The sequence below is a fragment of the Petromyzon marinus genome, chromosome 76 (assembly GCF_048934315.1).
Source record: "Petromyzon marinus isolate PM22_M1 ecotype Great Lakes invasive population chromosome 76, UKy_Petmar_22M1.pri1.0, whole genome shotgun sequence".
NCBI lineage: Eukaryota > Metazoa > Chordata > Hyperoartia > Petromyzontiformes > Petromyzontidae > Petromyzon > Petromyzon marinus.
The window spans coordinates 154,814-171,577 of NC_133742.1; the positions used below are offsets into that span (position 1 = coordinate 154,814).

The 16,764-nt window shown below is 55.1% G+C and overlaps 1 protein-coding gene across 1 annotated transcript in view; it reads right to left on the bottom strand.

The window, feature by feature from the left end:
- LOC116958352 (uncharacterized) overlaps positions 1-16,764 on the bottom strand; it is a 41,499-nt gene that overhangs the window by 9,988 nt on the left and 14,747 nt on the right. Inside the window, exons 4-6 of the mRNA XM_076056474.1 lie at positions 11,086-11,157; positions 6,392-6,621; positions 2,942-3,087 (exon numbers count right to left, since the gene is read on the bottom strand). Of these exons, the coding sequence (XP_075912589.1) occupies positions 2,942-3,087; positions 6,392-6,621; positions 11,086-11,117 (408 nt within the window). The 5' untranslated portion in view covers positions 11,118-11,157. The remainder of the gene's footprint in view (positions 1-2,941; positions 3,088-6,391; positions 6,622-11,085; positions 11,158-16,764) is intronic.

Genomic DNA, 16,764 nt, shown 5'->3' on the forward strand with positions numbered 1-16,764 from the left:
ACGTCACCAAGAACGTCACCAAGAACGTCACCAAGAACGTCACCGAGAACGTCACCGAGAACGTCACCAAGAACGTCACCAAGAACGTAACCAAGAACGTCACCAAGAACGTCACCAAGAACGTCACCAAGAACGTCACCGAGAACGTCACCAAGAACGTCACCAAGAACGTCACCAAGGACGTCACCGAGAATGTCACCGAGAACGTCACCGAGAACGTCACCAAGAACGTCACCGAGAACGTCACCAAGAACGTCACCAAGAACGTGACCAAGAACGTCACCGAGAACGTCACCAAGAACGTCACCAAGAACGTCACCAAGGACGTCACCGAGAACGTCACCAAGAACGTCACCGAGAACGTCACCAAGAACGTCACCAAGAACGTCACCAAGAACGTGACCAAGAACGTCACCAAGAACGTCACTGAGAACGTCACCAAGAACGTCACCAAGAACGTCACCAAGAATGTCACCGAGAACGTCACCGAGAACGTCACCAAGAACGTCACCGAGAACGTCACCAAGAACGTCACCAAGAATGTCACCGAGAACGTCACCGAGAACGTCACCGAGAACGTCACCGAGAACGTCACCAAGAACGTCACCAAGAACGTCACCGAGAACGTCACCGAGAACGTCACCGAGAACGTCACCGAGAACGTCACCAAGAACGTGACTGAGAACGTCACCAAGAACGTCACCAAGAACGTCACCAAGAACGTCACCAAGAACGTCACCGAGAACGTCACCAAGAACGTCACCGAGAACGTCACCAAGAACGTCACCAAGAACGTCACCGAGAACGTCACCAAGAACGTCACCAAGAACGTCACCAAGAACGTCACCGAGAACGTCACCAAGAACGTCACCAAAAACGTCACCAAGAACGTCACCGAGGACATCACCAAGAACGTCACCAAGAACGTCACCGAGAACGTCACCAAGAACATCACCGAGGACGTCACCAAGAACGTCACCAAGAACGTCACCAAGAACGTCACCGAGAACGTCACCGAGAACGTCACCGAGAACGTCACCAAGAACGTCACCAAGAACGTCACCAAGAACGTCACCGAGAACGTCACCAAGAACGTCACCAAGAACGTCACCGAGAACGTCACCAAGAACGTCACCGAGAACGTCACCAAGAACGTCACCAAGAACGTCACCAAGAACGTCACCAAGAACGTCACCGAGAACGTCACCAAGAACGTCACCAAGAACGTCACCGAGAACGTCACCAAGAACGTCACCAAGGACGTCACCAAGAACGTCACCAAGAACGTCACCGAGAACGTCACCAAGAACGTCACCAAGAACGTCACCAAGAACGTCACCGAGAACGTCACCGAGAACGTCACCGAGAACGTCACCAAAAACGTCACCAAGAACGTCACCAAGAACGTCACCAAGAACGTCACCAAGAACGTCACCAAGAACGTCACCGAGAACGTCACCGAGGACGTCACCGAGAACGTCACCGAGAACGTCACCGAGAACGTCACCGAGAACGTCACCAAGAACGTCACCGAGAACGTCACCAAGAACGTCACCAAGAACGTCACCAAGAACGTCACCAAGAACGTCACCGAGAACGTCACCAAGAACGTCACCAAGAACGTCACCGAGAACGTCACCAAGAACGTCACCAAGGACGTCACCAAGAACGTCACCAAGAACGTCACCAAGAACGTCACCAAGAACGTCACCAAGAACGTCACCGAGAACGTCACCGAGAACGTCACCGAGAACGTCACCAAGAACGTCACCGAGGACGTCACCAAGAACGTCACCAAGAACGTCACCGAGAATGTCACCGAGAACGTCACCGAGAACGTCACCAAGAACGTCACCAAGAACGTCACCGATAACGTCACCGAGAACGTCACCAAGAACATCACCGAGGACGTCACCAAGAACGTCACCAAGAACGTCACCAAGAACGTCACCGAGAACGTCACCGAGAACGTCACCGAGAACGTCACCGAGAACGTCACCAAGAACGTCACCAAGAACGTCACCGAGAACGTCACCAAGAACGTCACCAAGAACGTCACCGAGAACGTCACCGAGAACGTCACCAAGAACATCACCGAGGACGTCACCAAGAACGTCACCAAGAACGTCACCAAGAACGTCACCGAGAACGTCACCGAGAACGTCACCGAGAACGTCACCGAGAACGTCACCAAGAACGTCACCAAGAACGTCACCGAGAACGTCACCGAGAACGTCACCGAGAACGTCACCAAGAACGTCACCGAGAACGTCACCGAGAACGTCACCAAGAACGTCACCGAGAACGTCACCGAGAACGTCACCAAGAACGTCACTGAGAACGTCACTGAGAACGTCACCAAGAACGTCACTGAGAACGTCACTGAGAACGTCACCAAGAACGTCACTGAGAACGTCACTGAGAACGTAACAAACGTCGTGGGAACGTCAAGAACGTCGTGGGAACGTCGTGGGAACGTCGGAAACGTCGCGGGAACGTCAAGAACGTCGTGGGAACGTCGTGGGAACGTCGTGGGAACGTCAGAAACGTCGCGGGAATGTCGGAAACGTCGTGGGAACGTCGCGGGAACGTCAGAAACGTTGCGGGAACGTCAAGAACGTCGTGGGAACGTCGCGGGAACGTCGGAAACGTCGTGGGAACGTCGGAAACATCGTGGGAACGTCAAGAACGTCGTGGGAACGTCGCGGAAACGTCGTGGGAACGTCGCGGGAACGTCGTGGGAACGTCGCGGGAACGTCAGAAACGTCGTGGGAACGTCGGAAACATCGTGGGAACGTCACGAACGTCGTGGGAACGTCGCGGGAACGTCGTGGAGAACGTCAAGAACGTCGTGGGAACGTCGTGGGAACGTCAGAAACGTCGTGGGAACGTCACGAACGTCGTGGGAACGTCGCGGGAACGTCAGAAACGTGGCGGCAACCTCTGTGGAGAGGACTGCGAGTGCTCCGAGTAGGCGACAGGCGTTGCTGCTGGTCCAGGCGTGAGCGTGCCGATTGTAGTCGCCGCGGAAGCGGGCGTCACACACGCCGATAGCCAGCAGGTAGACTCCCATCAGGCCGTCAGCACCTGGGGTGTGGTGGGGGGGTGGTGGTGGGGGGGTGGTGGTGGGTGGTGGGGGGGGGTGGGGGGATGGTGGGGGGGGTGGTGGTGGGGGGGTGGTGGTGGGGGGGTGGTGGTGGGGGGGAGAGGTGGGGGGGAGATGAGGTAGACCCCCATTAGGCCGTCGGCACTGAGTGGGAGAGAGGGGGAGATGGGTGGGTGGGGTGTCTGGGGAACACACACACACACACACCACACACACACCACACACACCACACCACACACACACACCACACACACACCACACACACCACACCACACACACACACCACACACACACACCACACACACCCCACACCACACACACCATCCACACACCCACCACCCACACACCACACCACACACACACCACACACCACCCACACACACACCCACCCACACCACACACACACCACACACCCACCACCCACACCACACACCTACCCACACCCGCCCACCCACCACCCACACCACCCACCACCTACCCACACCACACACCACTCACCACTCACCCACACCACCCACACCACCCACCCACACCACCCACCACTCCCCATCCACCACCCACCCACACCACCCACCACCCACCACCCACCACCCACCCACACCACCCACCCACACCACACACCACCCACCCACATAACCCACCACCCACCCACACCACCCACCACCCACCACCCACCACCCACCCACACCACCCACCCACACCACACACCACCCACCCACACAACCCACCACCCACCCACACCACCCACACCACACACCTACCCACACCCACCCACCCACCACCCACACCACACACCCACCCACACCACACCCACAGTCACCCACACCACACACCCACCCACCTACCACACCCACACCAACCCAACAACAACAACCGCCATTCGCCACTAAGTGGCGGTGACGTCACCACGACGCTTGTGCCAGGCTATGTGCACCCTGAGGCCACGTGAAGTGTCGAACGCCCGCTGGCAGGAGGTCACGGAGCAGACCCAGGTGCCACGGGTCGACTGACTGAGATGACTGGTTGATGCACCACCTGTGCCCCCTACTGTGCCAACCCGCTGTGCTTTAGCCACCCGGCGCTCCGCTCGTTGTTGTGAGCGTCGCTCCTCCGCCCTCCGTTGTTGTTGGAGGGCGACTGCCTCCAACTGCCCAGTAGCATCCTTCACGAGCCTCTTCCACAGAGGCCGATCTTGACACCGCTGGTACCGGTCATCGGCGATTCCACTCAGCTCCACGTCCTCCATCATTCAATCTCTTCTCTAGCCCGTGCCGCGTCCACCCACACCCACACCACACCCACACCCACACCCACCCACCACACCACTCACACCCACACCACACACACCCACACCCACCCACCACACACACACCCTCCACACCACACACCCTCCACACCACACACCCTCCACACCACACACCACTCACACCCACATCCACACCACACACACACCACACCCACACACCCACACCACTCACACCCACACCCACACCAACACACCACACACCCTCACCACCACCCTCCCCACACACCCTCCACACCACACACCACTCACACCCACATCCACACCACTCACACCCACACCACACACACCACACACCACACCACACACCCTCACCACCACCCTCTCCACACACCCTCCCCAACACACACCACTCACACCCACACCACACCACACCACACACCACACCACACACCCTCACCACCACCCTCTCCACACACCCCTCCCCACACACACCACTCACACCCACACCCACACCACACCACACACCACACACACCACACACCACACCACACACCCTCCACACCACACACCACTCACACCCACATCCACACCACTCACACCCACACCACACACACCACACCACACACCCTCCACACACACCCCCACACCACACACACCACACACCACTCACACCCACACCACCCTCCCCACACCCACACCACACACACCACACACCACACCACACCCACCCACCACACACCACTCACACCCACACCCACACCACACACACCCACACCCACCCACCACACCACTCACACTCACACCACACCACACCACACACCACACACACCACACACCACACCACACACACACCACACACCACACCACACACACACCCACACCACACACACATCACCCTCCCCACTAACACACCACTCACCCCAACACAACCCTCCCCACACACACCCACCACACCACACACACACCACACCACTCACACCCACACCACACACACCCACACCCACCACACGACTCACAGCACACACACCCACACCACACACCCACCACTCACACCCACACCACACACCACACACATCCTCCCCACCACTCTCCCCACCCACCCTCCCCACCACACACACCACACACCCACACCACACACCACATCACCCTCCCCACCACACACACCACTCACACCCTCCCCACCACACACACCCACGCCACTCACACACCACACACACACAACACCACACACACCACACACACCCTCCCCACCCACACCCTCCCCACACACACACCCTCCACACCACACACACACCACTCACACCCACATCACCCTCCCCACTAACACACCACTCACACCAACACCACCCTCCCCACACACCCTCCCCACCACACACCCTCCCCACCACACACACCACTCACACCCTCCCCACCACACACACCCCACACACCCACACCACACACACCCACGCCACTCACACACCACACACACACAACACCACACACACCAACTCACACCCTCCCCACCCACACACCCTCCCCACACAACCTCCCCACCACACACACCACCACACCACCACACCCACACGACTCACAGCACACACACCACACCACACACACACACCACACCACACACACACCACACCCTCCCCACACACCCACACCCTCCACACCACACACACCACACCCACCCTCCCCACCCACCCACACACACCACACACCACCACACACACCACTCACACCTCCCCACACACCACACACACCACACACACCACCACACACCACCACAACCACACGACTCACAACCTCCCCACCACACCACCACACACCACACACCACACCACACACCACACCACTCACACCCACACCACACACACACCCTCCACACCACACACACCCTCCACACCACACACCACTCACACCCTCTCCACACACCCACACCCACCCACCCTCCCCCACCACACACACCACTCACAACCTCCCCACCCCACCCACACCCACCCACACACCACCACACACACCACCACACACACCACCACACACACAACCACACGACTCACAGCACAGGTTCTTGATGCTGAGGGCGTGCCCGGGGTTCTCGGCGGGCACGCAAGTCCGCGCGCAGGCCACGGCCACGTTGCCGGCGCAGGTGGCGAGCGCCACGAGCCACACGAGGCCACGGAGCGGCGCCGGGGCCAGGAGGTGCTGCAGGGACGAGACCCCGTCAGATGGCGGGCGACAACCTCGTACCAGAGGGGCGTGCGAGCAGAGGTGGAAGTGGGAGAAGTAGCTACGGTGGTGGGTGGGGTGGTGGGTGGGTGGTGGGGAGGGTGGGTGGTGGGGAGGGTGGGTGGGGAGGGTGGGTGGGTGGTGGGGAGAGAGAGAGAGAGAGACACACGGGGTGCTTATGGATTCATTCACTTGATCTATCGATCTGCTCACACTCTCTGAGTGGGTGAGTGGGTGAGTGAGTGAGTGGGTGAGTGGGGTGAGTGAGTGGGTGAGTGAGTGAGTGGGTGAGTGAGTGAGTGGGTGAGTGAGTGAGTGAGTAGGTGAGTGAGTGAGTGAGTAGGTGAGTGAGTGAGTGGGTGAGTGAGTGGGTGAGTGAGTGAGTGGGTAGGTGAGTGAGTGAGTGGGTGAGTGAGTGAGTGGCAGCTGCACACCAACGGGGCGTGCGAGCAGAGGTGGAACTGGGAGAAGTAGCTACGGTGGGTGGGTGGGGGTGGGGAGGGTGGTGGGGAGGGTGGGTGGGTGGGTGGGGGAGGGTGGGTGGGTGGTGGGGAGAGAGAGAGAGAGAGACACGGGTGCTTATGGATTCATTCACTTGCTCTATCGATCTGCTCACACTCTCTGAGTGGGTGAGTGGGTGAGTGAGTGGGTGGGTGAGTGGGTGAGTGAGTGAGTAGGTGAGTGAGTGAGTGGGTGAGTGAGTGAGTAGGTGAGTGGGTGAGTGGGTGAGTGAAGTGAGTGGGTGGGTGAGTGAGTGAGTGGGTGAGTGAGTGAGTGAGTAGGTGGGTGAGTGGGTGGGTGGGTGAGTGAGTGAGTGGGTGAGTGAGTGAGTGGGTGGGTGAGTGAGTGAGTGAGTGGGTGAGTGAGTGAGTGAGTGGGTGGGTGAGTGAGTGAGTGGGTGGGTGGGTGAGTGAGTGAGTGAGTAGGTGAGTGAGTGAGTGGGTGAGTGAGTGAGTGAGTAGGTGAGTGAGTGAGTGGGTGAGTGAGTGAGTGAGTGGGTGAGTGAGTGAGTGAGTGGGTGAGTGAGTGAGTGGGTGAGTGAGTGAGTGAGCGAGTGAGTGAGTAGGTGAGTGAGTGAGTGGGTGAGTGAGTGAGTGAGTGGGTGGGTGAGTGAGTGAGTGGGTGAGTGAGTGAGTGGTGGGTGGGTGAGTGAGTGAGTGAGTAGGTGAGTGAGTGAGTGGGTGAGTGAGTGAGTGAGTAGGTGAGTGAGTGAGTGGGTGAGTGAGTGAGTGAGTGGGTGAGTGGGTGAGTGAGTGGGTGAGTGAGTGAGTGAGCGACAACTTCGCACCAGCGGGGCGTGCGAGCAGAGGTGGAAGTGGGAGAAGTAGCTACGGTGGTGGGTGGGGTGGGTGGGTGGTGGGGAGGGTGGGTGGGTGGTGGGGAGAGAGAGAGAGAGACACACGGGGTGCTTATGGATTCATTCACTTGATCTATCGATCTGCTCACACTCTCTGAGTGGGTGGGTGGGTTGGTGAGTGAGTGAGTGGGTGGATGGGTGAGTGAGTAGGTGAGTGAGTGAGTGGGTGAGTGGGTGAGTGAGTAGGTGAGTGAGTGAATAGGTGAGTGAGTGAGTGGGTGAGTGAGTGAGTGAGTAGGTGAGTGAGTGAATAGGTGAGTGAGTGAGTGAGTAGGTGAGTGAGTGAGTGGGTGAGTGAGGTGAGTGAGTGAGTGAGTAGGTGAGTGAGTGAATAGGTGAGTGAGTGAGTGGGTGAGTGAGTGAGTGAGTAGGTGAGTGAGTGAATAGGTGAGTGAGTGAGTGAGTAGGTGAGTGAGTGAGTGGGTGAGTGAGTGAGTGAGTAGGTGAGTGAGTGAGTGGGTGAGTGAGTGAGTGAGTAGGTGAGTGAGTGAGTGGGTGAGTGAGTGAGTGAGTAGGTGAGTGAGTGAGTGGGTGAGTGAGTGAGTGGGTGAGTGAGTGAGTAGGTGAGTGAGTGAGTGGGTGAGTGAGTGAGTAGGTGAGTGAGTGGGTGAGTGAGTGAGTGAGTGGGTGAGTGAGTGAGTGGGTGAGTGAGTGAGTAGGTGAGTGAGTGAGTGGGTGAGTGAGTGAGTGAGTAGGTGAGTGAGTGAGTGGGTGAGTGAGTGAGTAGGTGAGTGAGTGAGTGGGTGAGTGAGTGAGTAGGTGAGTGAGTGGGTGAGGTGAGTGAGTGAGTGGGTGAGTGAGTGAGTGGGTGAGTGAGTGAGTGGGTGAGTGAGTGAGTGAGTAGGTGAGTGAGTGAGTGGGTGAGTGAGTGAGTGGGTGAGTGAGTGGGTGAGTGAGTGAGTGAGTGGGTGAGTGAGTGAGTGGGTGAGTGAGTGAGTGAGTAGGTGAGTGAGTGAGTGAGTAGGTGAGTGAGTGAGTGGGTGAGTGAGTGAGTGAGTGGGTGAGTGAGTGAGTGAGTGGGTGAGTGAGTGAGTGGGTGAGTGAGTGAGTGGGTGAGTGAGTGAGTGAGTAGGTGAGTGAGTGAGTGGGTGAGTGAGTGAGTGAGTAGGTGAGTGAGTGAGTGGGTGAGTGAGTGAGTGGGTGAGTGAGTGGGTGAGTGAGTGAGTGAGTGGGTGAGTGAGTGAGTGGGTGAGTGAGTGAGTGAGTAGGTGAGTGAGTGAGTGAGTAGGTGAGTGAGTGAGTGGGTGAGTGAGTGAGTGAGTGGGTGAGTGATGTGTGAGTGGGTGAGTGAGTGAGTGGGTGAGTGAGTGAGTGGGTGAGTGAGTGAGTGAGTAGGTGAGTGAGTGAGTGGGTGAGTGAGTGAGTGAATGGGTGAGTGAGTGAGTGGGTGAGTGGGTGAGTGAGTGGGTGAGTGAGTGGGTGAGTGAGTGAGTGAGTGGGTGAGTGAGTGAGTGAGTAGGGTGAGTGAGTGAGTGAGTAGGTGAGTGAGTGAGTGGGTGAGTGAGTGAGTGAGTAGGTGAGTGAGTGAGTGGGTGAGTGAGTGAGTGAGTGGGTGAGTGAGTGAGTGAGTAGGTGAGTGAGTGGGAGTGGGTGAGTGAGTGAGTGAGTAGGTGAGTGAGTGAGTGAGTGGGTGAGTGAGTGAGTGAGTAGGTGGGTGAGTGGGTGGGTGGGTGAGTGAGTGAGTGAGTGGGTGAGTGAGTGAGTGAGTGGGTGGGTGGGTGAGTGAGTGAGTGGGTGAGTGAGTGAGTGGGTGGGTGAGTGAGTGAGTGGGTGGGTGGGTGAGTGAGTGAGTGGGTGGGTGAGTGGGTGAGTGGGTGAGTGAGTGGGTGAGTGAGTGAGTGGGTGGGTGAGTGAGTGAGTAGGTGAGTGAGTGAGTGAGTGGGTGAGTGAGTGAGTGAGTAGGTGGGTGAGTGGGTGGGTGGGTGGTGAGTGAGTGAGTGGGGTGAGTGAGTGAGTGGGTGGGTGGGTGAGTGAGTGAGTGGGTGAGTGAGTGAGTGGGTGGGTGAGTGAGTGAGTGGGTGGGTGGGTGAGTGAGTGAGTGGGTGGGTGACGTGGGTGAGTGGGTGAGTGAGTGGGTGAGTGAGTGAGTGAGCGACAACTTCGCACCAGCGGGGCGTGCGAGCAGAGGTGGAAGTGGGAGAAGTAGCTACGGTGGTGGGTGGGATGGGTGGGGTGGGTGGGTGGTGGGTGGTGGGGAGGGTGGGTGGGTGGTGGGGAGAGAGAGAGAGAGAGACACACGGGGTGCTTATGGATTCATTCACTTGCTCTATCGATCTGCTCACACTCTCTGAGTGGGTGGGTGAGTGAGTGGGTGAGTGAGTGAGTGGGTGGATGAGTGGGTGGATGAGTGAGTGAGTGGGTGAGTGAGTGGGTGAGTGGGTGGGGGAGTAGGTGGGTGAGTAGGTGGGTGGGTGAGTGAGTGTGTGAGTGAGTAGGTGGGTGAGTGGGTGAGTGGGTGGGTGAGTGAGTGGGTGAGTGGGTGGGTGAGTAGGTGGGTGAGTGGGTGGGTGGGTGAGTGAGTGTGTGAGTAGGTGAGTGAGTGAGTAGGTGGGTGAGTGATTGAGTGAGTGGGTGAGTGAGTGAGTAGGTGAGTGAGTGAGTGAGTAGGTGAGTGGGTGAGAGTGTGAGTGAGTGAATGTGTGAGTGAGTGGGTGGGTGAGTGGGTGGGTGGGTGAGTGAGTGAGTGGGTGCGTGGGTGAGTGAGTGAGTGGGTGAGTGGATGGGTGAGTGAGTGGGTGAGTGAGTGAGTGGGTGGGTGAGTGGGTGGGTGGGTGAGTGAGTGTGTGAGTGAGTGAGTGGGTGAGTGAGTGAGTAGGTGAGTGAGTGAGTGAGTAGGTGGGTGAGTGGGTGAGTGAGTGGGTGAGTGAGTGGGTGAGTGAGTGAGTAGGTGAGTGAGTGAGTAGGTGAGTGAGTGAGTGGATGAGTGAGTGAGTGGGTGAGTGAGTGAGTGTGTGAGTGTGAGTGAGTGGGTGAGTGAGTGAGTGTGTGAGTGAGTGGGTGAGTGAGTGGGTGAGTGGGTGAGTGAGTGAGTGTGTGAGTGAGTGGGTGAGTGAGTGGGTTAGTGGGTGAGTGGGTGAGTGAGTGGGTGAGTGAGTGGGTGAGTGAGTGGGTGGGTGAGTGAGTGGGTGAGTGGGTGAGAGGAGGTACAGCAAGTAGGTGGAGACTTACATGTGCTCCAGCTCTCTGAGTGGCCAGAACATCTCCTGTCGGATGTTCTCTATCTCGATGCCTTCCAAGCTCCTGTTGACGAGAGACGGGGAGAGGGGCATCTGTGTGTGTGTGTATCTGTGTGTATGTATCTGTCCGGCAAAACAACCCCCTACCTCCTCGCGGTGCCGGACGGGCAACTCTGTCGTGGACAGTGCTGTGGGGGGAGGGCCAATTTTGATTGGCTCCTCCCCTCATGGCATATGTGACCACCACAGGGGCTAAACGGGGGCTCTGGACGTGTGCGAGGGGCTGGTAACCCCTCCACCTTCAAAAAATTACCACGAAACTACGACTTAAATATGTAACAAATAAGCTTGTGCCGGAGGCCCCGGGGGGACAGGCGTCTATGACGTCTCCTGGCCAAACACCAATTGGCGGAGCCAGGAGATTGAATCTCAACCCTCGGGGCTCCTCCAGAAACAACGAAAAGCCACGTCGTTTGGCCACGTGGAATGTTCGAACGCTCACTGCGGAGGAGAGGCTACCACTCCTCTATAGGGAGCTGGACTGGTACCGCCTGGATCTCTGTGGCATTCAGGAGGTCCGGTGGAATGGTTCTGGCTCCTGCCACCATGAGGGGTGGACAGTCCTCTATTCGGGGCAGGAGACTGCCAAACAACAGGGTGTGGCTCTTCTTTTGAAAAAAAAAGAATGAAGGGGGCGTGGGAGCGTGGCGGTGAGGTGTGGGAAGCTGTAAGCCCCAGGTTACTTTGGGCTCGCCTTCCCATCAATCGGAGGCGACGATTGGTGGTCGTGGTTACTTATGCCCCTACCGAAGACGAACATCCGTGGAGGGATGCAGGCAAAGCCGATGAGTAAGATGCCTTCTATGACCTCCTGTCACAGGTGCTGGGTAAAGTGGCCCCTCGGGATAGAGTCATCTTGTTGGGTGACTTCAATGCCCGAGTTGGTCATGATGCTGGCACCTGGCCTGGAGTGATTGGAGGGCATGGGCCGGATCAGCTTAATAACAACGGTAGGAGGCTGCTAGATTTTTGTGCAGCCCATGGACTTGTAATTACCAACACGCTGTTCCGGCATCGGCGCATCCACACAACATCATGGATGCATGCCGGGTCCAAGCAAGAACATCTGCTGGACTACATAGTGACGGACCAGCGGATGCGAGCCCATGTCCTTGACACCAGGACCTACCATGGAGCTGATCTGCCCTCTGACCATCGACTAGTCATCTGTAAGATGCGCCGCCCATTCTTCCGGTCCGGTGGTGGGTGTACACCCAGGACCCCATTCCAACCAAAAGTGGCCTGGTCTCAGCTAGCTGATGAAAGTTGCAAGCGAGAATTTCATCATCGCCTGCGGCTGGGGTTGACATCGTCCCCCACTCCTCTTGATGTCGAGGGTAAATGGGCGAGGTTTAGAACTGTGACTGATGCGGCTGCAATGTCTGCTTTGGGTACGCGGTCAGGACTTCCCGAGAGACCCTGGCTGACAGAGGAGGTGTTCAGGATGGTTGAGAAAAAGCGACAGGCCCACAGTCATTGGCTACAGAATCCCACGTCAGAGAATGAGGAGGCTTACCGCAACCATCGCTCAGAGGTTCGGAGAGCCGTGAGGCGCTGCAAGGATGGGTGGTGGTCGCGGGTTGCTGAGGAGATGGAGTCTGCCTCAGTGGCCCGTGATCACAAATCTCTATTTAACGCTATCAAAAAAGTAACCTGCAGCGCCACACCTATTACCATCATTAGGGGAAAAAACGGTGATCCAATCTCCGACCCCCAGGAACAGGTTTGCAGATTTGCTGAGCATTTCTGTGAGGTCCTGGGGGAGGGAAAATCCCTCAGCCAGGAAAACATCGTGGCACAAAGTGAGGATGACCCTGCTGAGGCTGCGGTGCCTCAAATATTGGAAGAAGTCACCCCCTGTGAGTGGCTGGCTGAGGTGCCATCAGTTGAGGAAGTACTGAAGGCGATCCGGAGTCTGAGACCAGGAAAGGCAGCGGGCAGAGATGATCTCCCAAGCGAAATGCTGAGGGAGGGCGGCGTTTGTGCACAGACTGCCCTATATGACATCATAACAATAGTCTGGACCACTGGACGGGTTCCACAGGATTGGAAGGATGCCCTGGTGGTCCCCCTTTTTAAGAAGGGGGACCGCACAGACTGTAACAACTACAGGGGCATCTCACTACTCAGTGTGCCGGGAAAGGTCCTGGCAAGGATTATTCAGCATCGCCTTGCCAGGTACGCTGAGGAGAGGCTTGCGGAGCCCCAATGCGGTTTCAGGATAGGGCGGTCCTGCACAGATGCCATATTTTCTGTCCGTCTGCTACAGCATAGGTGTAGGGAATTCCAACAAGACCTACATCTCTGCTTTATTGACCTGGTCAAGGCCTATGATACCATCAGTAGGCCTGGGCTCTGTGTCGTTCTTCGTGCTTTTGGAGTACCTGACCCTCTGCTCACGATCATTAAGGACCTTCATGATGGTGAGCGGGCCCGGGTAAAACTACGTGGCCGGGAGTCAGAGCCATTCTCTGTACACCTTGGGGTGCGACAGGGATGTCCTCTGGCTCCCACATTATTTAACATCTATTTTGACCACGTAGTTCGTGAAGCCTTCAATAGCTGTACCGGGGGAATCTCCATATGGTACAGATATAATGGGAGGCTGATCGATGCCCGGGTGCGGTCAAGGGATGGCTCCCTATTGCTCAACCACGTTATGTATGCTGATGATTTGGTAATAGCTGCTCAGTCAGAGGAGGAGTTGGAGACGCTGCTGCTGAGACTGGAGCGTGCCACTAAGAGGTGGGGCCTTACCATCAGCCCCACCAAAACTAAGCACCTGCCTGGGTATTTTGTAGCATCGGACACTCCACCCCCACAACTCCCAATCGGTGATGGGGCAGTTGTGGAGAGAGTGGAGAGTTTCCCATACCTGGGCAGTGTGCTTATGACTGGCTCCAGTTTAACAGCAGAGGTCTCACTCCGAATCAGTCGAGCGGCAATATCTTTCCATCGGTTGGGTAACGCTGTGTGGAAGCTACCTGGTCTGTCGCTCCGCACTAAGCTTCAGGTCTTCTCGGCCACGGTCATTCCCTCCCTTCTCTACGCTTGCGAAACGTGGACCCCCCTAATGGAACATCTTCGCCGGTTAGCAACATTTAGGCTGGCCTGCCTACGATCCATCCTGGGTTTAACCAGACTGGATTGTGTGAGGAGCTCACAAATCCTTGAAAGATCTGGGCAGGGTCCCATCGGTGAGCTCCTCCGGCGGGCAAGGCTGCGATGGCTGGGTCATGTAGCCCGCATGCCCAGCCATCGCATGCCGAAACAACTCTTGTTCGGCCGGATTGAGGGGGCAAAGCGGGCGCGGCACGGGCTAGAGAAGAGATGGAGTGATGTGGTACAGGAGGACGTGGAGCTGAGTGGACTTGCCGATGACCGGTACCAGCGGTGTCAAGATCGGCCTCTGTGGAGGAGGCTCGTGAAGGATGCTACTGGGCAGTTGGAGGTAGTCGCCCTCCAACAACAACGGAGGGCGGAGGAGCGACGCTCACAACAACGAGCGGAGCGCCGGGTGGCTAAAGCACAGCAGGTTGGCACAGTAGGGGGCACAGGTGGTGCATCAGCCAGTCATCTCAGTCAGTCGACCCGTGGCACCTGCTGGGTCTGCCCCGTGACCTCCTGCCAGCGGGCGTTCGACACTTCACGTGGCCTCAGGGTGCACATAGCCTGGCACAAGCGTCGTGGTAACATCACCGCCACTTAGTGGCGAATGGCGGTTGTTGTTCTTGTTGTGTATCTGTGTGTGTATGTATCTGTGTGTATGTATCTGTATGTATCTGTGTGAATGTGTATCTGTGTGTGTGTATCTGTGTGTATGTATCTGTGTGTATGTATCTGTATGTATTTGTGTGAATGTGTGTATGTGTGTGTATCTGTGTGTATGTATCTGTGTGTATGTATCTGTGTGTGTGTGTCTGTATTTGTGTGAATGTGTGTATCTGTGTGTGTGTGTATCTGTGTGTATGTATCTGTGTGTATGTATCTGTGTGTATGTATCTGTATGTATCTGTGTGAATGTGTGTATCTGTGTGTGTATCTGTGTATGTATCTGTGTGTATGTATCTGTATGTACCTGTGTGAATGTGTGTATCTGTGTATCTGTGTGTGTAGCTGTGTGTATGTATCTGTGTGTATGTATCTGTGTGTATCTGTGTGAATGTGTGTATGTATGTGTATGTATCTGTGTGTATGTATCTGTGTGTATGTATCTGTATGTATCTGTGTGTGTGTGTATCTGTGTGTATGTATCTGTATGTATCTGTGTGAATGTGTGTATCTGTGTGTATGTATCTGTGTGTATGTATCTGTGTGTATGTATCTGTGTGTATGTATCTGTGTGTATGTATCCGTATGTATTTGTGTGAATGTGTGTATATGTGTGTGTGCATGTATCTGTGTGTATGTATCTGTATGAATCTGTGTGAATGTATGTGTGTGTATCTGTGTGTATGTATCTGTATGTATTTGTGTGTATCTGCGTGTATGTATCTGTGTGCATGTATCTGTATGTATCTGTGTGAATGTGTGTATGTGTGTGTATCTGTGTGTGTATCTGTGTGTATGTATCTGTATGTATCTGTGTGAATGTGTGTATGTGTGTGTGAATCTGTGTGTATCTGTGTGTGTATGTATCTGTGTGTATCTGTGTGTATCTGTGTGTATGTATCTGTGTGTGTATGTATCTTTGCGTATGTATCTGTATGTATCTGTGTGAATGTGTGTATCTGTATGTATGTATTTGTATGTATCTGTGTGTATATATCTGTGTGTACGTATCTGTATGTATCTGTGTGAATGTGTGTATGTGTGTGTGTGTATCTGTGTGTATATATCTGTATGTATCTGTGTGTTTGTATCTGTATGTATCTGTGTGTATGTATCTGTGTGTGTCTGTGTATATATCTGTATGTATCTGTGTGAATGTGTGCATGTGTGTGTGTATCTGTGTGTATGTATCTGTGTGTATGTATTTGTATGTATCTGTGTGAATGTGTGTATGTGTGTGTGTATCTGTGTGTATATATCTGTGTATTTGTGTGTGTCTGTGTGTATGTATCTGTATGTATCTGTGTGAATGTGTGTATCTGTGTGTGTGTATCTGTGTGTATGTATCTGTGTGTATGTATCTGTATTTATCTGTGTGTATGTATCTGTATGTATCTGTGTGAATGTGTGTATGTGTGTGTATGTATTTGTGTGTATGTGTGTGTATGTATCTGTATGTATCTGTGTGTATGTATCTGTATGAATCTGTGTGTGTATCTGTGTGTATGTATCTGTATGTATTTGTGTGAATGTGTGTATGAATCTATGTGAATGTGTGTATGTGAATGTGTATGTATCTGTGTGTATGTGTGTGTATGTATCTGTATGTATCTGTGTGTATGTATCTGTATGAATCTGTGTGTGTGTATCTGTGTGTATGTATCTGTATGTATTTGTGTGAATGTGTGTATGTGTGTGTGTGTGTATCTGTGTGTATGTATCTGTGTGTATGTATCTGTATGTATCTGTGTGTATGCATCTGTATGTATCTGTGTGAATGTGTGTATGTGTGTGTATGTATCTGTGTGTATGTGTATGTATCTGTATGTATCTGTGTGTA